The 6,664-nt window shown below is 34.0% G+C and overlaps 1 protein-coding gene across 1 annotated transcript in view; it reads right to left on the reverse strand.

Moving 5' to 3' along the window:
* EYA4 (EYA transcriptional coactivator and phosphatase 4) overlaps positions 1-1,930 on the reverse strand; it is a 53,369-nt gene extending 51,439 nt beyond the window's left edge. Inside the window, exons 1-2 of the mRNA XM_068550764.1 lie at positions 1,864-1,930; positions 1,571-1,693 (exon numbers count right to left, since the gene is read on the reverse strand). Coding sequence (XP_068406865.1) covers positions 1,571-1,693; positions 1,864-1,930 — 190 coding nt within the window. The remainder of the gene's footprint in view (positions 1-1,570; positions 1,694-1,863) is intronic.
* Between the last annotated feature and the right edge of the window lie 4,734 nt (positions 1,931-6,664).

Below are 6,664 nucleotides of genomic sequence, written 5' to 3' on the forward strand. Positions count from 1 at the left end.
CTCTGTCTTGTGACAACAGGTAAAGTCTTTTCTTTAGAAGTCTATAGAGGTAAACAGGAGCTTGTGGGAACAGTCTTACCAAGGACTCGGCTAACCTTCAAGGGTCAGTATCTACACGTACAGAAGTACTCAAAGAATAAGATATTATCCATACTGAGACTACTTCCAGGAAACTACTGGAACTTTCCAGTGGTCATATCAATGGCATATACATACAAAAACTACTCAAGTTTAAACATTTGGCTGGGGCTAGCTTAGGAAATAAACACATGGAATCCATTTAGAGTTCATGCTTCCAGCTCCCCATCTTTTTGTTCCTCTATGTCCTTTCTTTAGAACAAAAAATGCTGTGAGCTAGGGCTCAGACCCAAGGGAGAACTGTTTATACTGCAATCATCTAAGGTTTGACGACCTTCTAAAATTTTACGACAAGGTCTGAAAGTTATCTAATTATTTTTTAAATTAGAGCAAAAACAAGTGAACTATCAATTTACAGATTCAAAAAAAAAAATGTTCTCATGGAATGTACTTGTTAAGGAATAAAATAAAAGACTATTGATGCAGCTGATTATTTGTTTTATCAATGTGTCTTGAATAGCAATAGTATTAGGTAATCAGCACAAACTGACATGGCCTGGAATATCCGATATGAAAGTATTCTGGGGAATAAATGGATATGCCTCTATGGCATTTTCCACAGTGGCTTATTGTGGTTGAGGCATGTATGCATATATGTATCTACCAACGTTATAAGGAAAACAGAGACCAGTCATTTCAGCCAAAAAGGTCTAAGTAATTATTTCATTTTAGTCAGTCAACTAAAATGGCAATATTAGTTGGTTCGAAAAATGTTAATACAGCCCCCAAACTATGACTAACCATATAGAAAAAATGACAGACAGGAAATAACCTTTTAATGTTTTTAGTATGTCACTAAAATATTTTCTGCAACTACTACACGATGTTCAAAAATAATTTTTAATTGGAGACAAAAACAAAAAGAAAAATTAAATAATGATCGTACATGGAGAAAAAATTTTTAAGGCGGAGGTACAAATTATCTAAATATTCCTATTCAAGAAATGTAGTATTAACAGGGGAGAGGTATTTTAGAAATGAACAAAAAAATCTTCAATTATTCAACAATAAATGGGACTTAGAGAAGTGCTAATTCAATTTTAAATTTAATCAAAACAGCATTACGTATGTAAGGAATCCTGACAAGAAAATACTGGGTTTTGTCATGTATCTATGAAATCACTTAAATAGATGCCAAACATGTGACTGGCGTGGCGACTGGCTTGGTGGTTGCTTTGCTTGGACTTAGTTTCCTGCCAATTTTATGCAACTTAAACTTAAATATTTAACTTTGATAAGGGTCATGTTTCTTGATGTATACTGAACTCTTTTCATCATGTTTCTTCCTAGTTATTTGTCTTTTCTGATGATGTCGTGTGAGCAGTGGTAAGATTTAAAACTGTCCTCATGACTCTGTATTCCTAGTCTGAAGCCAAGGAGTCTCATTCACAGAATTCTTTCTCATATAACATGTTCCCTGTGTGGTACTTACCTGGCATCTGGTAAGAATAAGGTGTCTGGCCTGGCTGCGGGGTAGAAAACCCTGGGCTGTAACTGAGGCACCCACTCTGTAACGGCGACTGAGTTTGTGAGAGTCCGCCCTCTGTCTTGATGCCTGGTAACATCACGCCCAGATCTGTTTGGAAAACGCCATGTGCAACCCATTTCATTAGTAAAGTGATCTTACTTCTGAGTTGTAACATATCAATATATTAGACTATACAACTACTAGCCAGCAGGATTACACGCTTATAACCAAAGAAGAAGAGAGAAGATGTGAAATACCGTAAGTGGGCAGGCTATAGGGCTGTCCTGTCTGTGAGTACGCTGTGTAGACGGCTGGCTGCTGCATCCCCGAATACTGAGTCTGGCCTGCATAGGCAGACATTGTTTGAGCTGCTGGTGTAGAAAGAATGTGTGGATAGGGCCTAAATATCAGAAAAATAGCATTACTGTGGCAACAAAGACTGCATATTAATTCAGACAGCTTAGATTCAGTGAAACCTGATAATAGCCCGGAAGTAATCCTCTTCTTTATCCATAATATCATTTTAACAATATGGTAAAGGACAGGAGTCTGAATGTCAGGAGCCCAGGCTCTGCTACAAACCAGTCTAGTTAACCTTGGACAAATAATTTAAACTCGCTAAGTCTACACCTCACCTGTGAAAAGAAAACTTTGGTTTAGATATCACACCTAAAGTCTCTTCCAGGCCTATATTGCTTATATTCGAAATAGTATTCCAACTGATATGTAGATGAGGAAAGTGAAGCCCAGGCCAGTTAATTAGTACACTCATGAGCATATTTCCTGTTACCATGCATGACCCAATGCTATGTAATGACTACAAAGGTCATTAAAGGCCCTACCAAGAATTCTCTACAGAGAACTAGAAATCGTAAAAAATAAATAAATAAATAAAATTTAAAAAAATAAAAAAGTAGGCAGCTTCCCGAAAAGAAATGGAATGCCATTCCCTTCATCATGCCACATCTTATGGAATGTTCCCAAAATGGATATCCAATCTCTAGCCTATACTTAAGGATAAACACTCTAGCTGCTGTGGAAAATAACTTTTAAATGTACATGATCAGGAATCCAAAATCTTGACACATCTGGCTGATGGCAACCAAACTCAGATATACACCCAATGTAGTTAAACTTGAAATTTCTACCACTGCCCTCAGAAAGTTGACCACATTAGTTATAAAAGCAATAGTGCATATTTTTCAAAAATGTGTATTAGAACTTGAAATCCAATAAAAATATTGTAATGATGGAACAAATTATGAAGTGTTGATGTTTGAATAAAATGTAATCTTTTTAGATTTTCTTTAAACTAGTCAGCATTTTTGATTCTCATTAAAAAATCTGTGTATTCCGGTTTGAGCTTGATGCTTTCCTCAAAGTATATAAATATCCAGAATTAAAGCAATTGTCTAGATATAAGTGAGGGTATTCCTAGACTTGTGAAGGGTATTTACCTAATGTCTAATCTATCCAATGAATCTATCCAAGTATCTATCAATTCAACTGCTTATCTATAACATTTATATACATAAATATATCCTGATTTAAAGTTGTTATATTGTGTAAACATGATTAATCAAGATAATGCTGGAAAATTATTCTAACCAATCTGAAAGACTACTGACCACTTACTTGGAAGGATACAGCTGTGGGGAATATTGATGCGCTGATCTGGGGCTATAGCCACTACTTGTTATTACTGTAAGACACAAAAACCAGTGCAAAAAAAAGGTTGCTTTATAAATATATTTCACTGGAGTGTGCAAAACTTATTTCAAGAAATGACTATGTTAGAGATATGTTTCAAAAAATTCATTCATTTTCTAAACAGAAAATTCATTCATTTTCTAGACAGAAACAGATGCCTAAACATTTTCTTCTAATTAAGCTGTTTCACATATGTGCTAGGAGCATGACACGAACTTTTTTCACAAATCATTTCCCTTCATCATTCCTCCATTTTCTTAAATCCGTAGCATGCTCTTACGTGTTAATATGCTATGAATAAATATCCTTGACTATAGGTAATTAAGCTTTCATGATATAAAGGTAAATTTTTTAATTTGCAGACTTTATGTTTTAAATTCCAAATATATTGCTCTTCCTGCGTATTTATTCTAATAGAAATATAATAAAAATTAAGAAAAATATGATGTTTCAACCTTCATTTTCAAGTTGTAAACTGATATCGTTTTCTCTTTCCTTTCATTTTGCCAATCCAATGAGTAGTTAAAAATGCAGGGCCCAGATAATTCTAATAATAATTGGAATGTACACAGAAAGCATGGGTGATAATGCAACATTAAAAAAAAAAACGTAACTGCAAGAAGCAGCAGCAATCATATTTATAAATATATTTTGAACTATCAGAGATTGTACTTTTTTGAGAAGAACTTAAAGGTGAAAATCAGGTCCTATTAACATTTCAGCCAAACATGCAGTCCCAAACTGGAATGTATCCAAAAGTTTGGAAGTTTCTCTTTCCTTTAACCATCTGCCTTGACTAAGACAGATGTATTGCAAATATATGGACCCTAAAGTGTTAAGGCAGTCCCTTCAGAGCCAATCCATACTGGGCAAGCACACAGAGTGTCTTTATTAGGCCATCTGCTGTTCATTCACTTTTCAAAAAGATTAAAGTAGTATACAATGCAGTGCTGGAATTAGTTTAGTCTAATCAATCATAGTTATACTTCAAAGTACTATGTCTTTTCTAAGTTGTTCATAATAATTCCGGAGCTAAACTTTTAGAATTGTAAAAGTGACAAATAGGCTTAGGTTGCTAACTATTTTATGAAACATGATATATTTCTATATCCAAATGCTATTAAGTACCCTTGTGATCTATTGCTTCATAAACACATAGAATTTAATGTATTTAAAATGCTATTTAGACTGTAAGCTCTGAGTACGGAGAGTATATTATAGTTTTCATAGCAATAATGCAGAGAGTATATTTTCAAGAATATTATGAATCAATTTTGACAATCACTGAATATGATTAGAGGTGTTATGTTCTAAATATTTTCAGCAACCAAATTCAAGTGAATTTGCTATGCATATTTGAAAATACATGGACCACTGAACCATTCATTTTCTACTTACTTATTAAAAACATAAAGAATGTTTAAGACTTTCAAATCAACTCAATGAGAACAGGCCTTTTCTCTCACACTATGGGCACAAAACATACACTACATAATAGCAACAGTGTACTGCACAGGAAATTCAGTCTGATTCATTGATTCGCAATAATTATACTCTATTTAGCAGAAATATACTTAAGTAAGGCTCAATTCCACATTTTTTGTTTCATTTATAAAACTTCATTGTGGTACACTCAAGACTCAGACTATACTAATCAGTTATTCTCAAGACTGTGAAACTCAAGGCTTTTCTAAAGAAACATCAAATAATGAAAAGAAACATTCAGCTTTTATTGAATTAGCCAAAGAACAAAATTATTTCAGAAAAAAAGCCTCACATATATGAACACAAATCTGAATACATAGGATGCTTCTTCCCTCTAATGAATGAATCTAGATATCATTAGAATAATGTATCCATAACAGTATAAAGCCTCAACCTTTAAAATTTCATATTAATGTCTATATGTTCATTTTCTAGGTAGAAAACAAAACCTTTGACTCAGAAAACTATGTTTACATAAAACTTAGAAAGTTTATGCTTCTTAACGAAGCTGTATATATTTTATTCTAACTAATAAATCTGCAGATAATTGAAAACAACAACAAAATTGGATTAAAGTGAGCTGAGATTATGCTGATCAAAGTAAAGACCGTTCCTACACAGAACAGCCTAATCTTTCCAGTATGATTTCGGGAATACCATGTACAAATTTAGGAGACCTTCCTTTTATTCCCCATTGTCATTTAATTAATCAAGAGATGTATGCAAAGCACTCAACTCATTATACTCCATCATTTCTGCATACAAAAGTTAGCAAAAGTGCTTGTCTTCAAAATGTCCTGAAAATTAATTAAAACACATTTTTAATGAATATTATCAGATTCTCATATGGTGGTGTCAAGCAATTTTGAGGTTTTACCCTTATTACTGTAACACCTTAGATTAGTGACTCTCAATGGGATGAGAGGTGGGAGATGAAGTTGGGGGATGGGTGGAAATTTTGCCTGCCAGGGAACATTTAAAATGCTAGAAGACATCTTTGGTTGTCACAACTGAGGAAAACTACTGTTAACTTGGGATAGATGCCAGGGATGCTGCTAAAAACCTTACAATGCAGAGGACAGCTCTCCCACAATCAAAAATTAGCCAAGTTTTTAATAGTGGTGCTGTTGAGAATCCCTGACCTAAAGCACTCTGTCTAATTGAACTTGGTCCATGGCGTTGGAAATGTTCTATATCTGAGTTGTCCAATATGGTAGCCACTAAAAAACCCCACATACAACTATTAAACACTTAAAATGTAATTAATGTGACTAGATAAAAAAATTTTTGCTTTACCAAATAGTATTTAATTTAGACTTAAATAGCCACATATGACCAGTGGTTACTTTTCTGGACAGCACAGCCCTAGATAATTCTTAAAAGAAAACTGGGAAACTATTTGTAAATATAATATGAGTAAATTCCAGACAGCTTGACAGTTCACACCTGTTTCTTTTTCCATCTTTATATTTTCCAGTGGGGTATTAAAGAAAAGACTGTTGGACTGACCAGGACATTATTCTAGAATCATTTATACCAGTGACCACCTGTGAGGCCTTGACTGTATGGCCTTAACCACCTTTAACTTCTCTGTGCCTCCATATTCTTGCCTATAAAACAGATCATCGCAGGTCTCTGAAATTCCTTCTGGAGCTAACATCCCATAATGTTTTCATTCAGCTTTCATTAACTTGTAGTGTGCTATTTAAGTATGTCAGCGATCACTTAATTTCATTCCTATCCTTAAAAACTGTGTTCATACATGCATTTACTTTGCAGAAAGTTTACAACAGTTATGGTAAGTAATATAAATGCTAGGGTAAGTTGGTACCTATTTACCTGCTAAGAGGCAAGAGAATTGCT

Source organism: Eschrichtius robustus, chromosome 9, assembly GCF_028021215.1.
Source record: "Eschrichtius robustus isolate mEscRob2 chromosome 9, mEscRob2.pri, whole genome shotgun sequence".
Taxonomy (NCBI): domain Eukaryota; kingdom Metazoa; phylum Chordata; class Mammalia; order Artiodactyla; family Eschrichtiidae; genus Eschrichtius; species Eschrichtius robustus.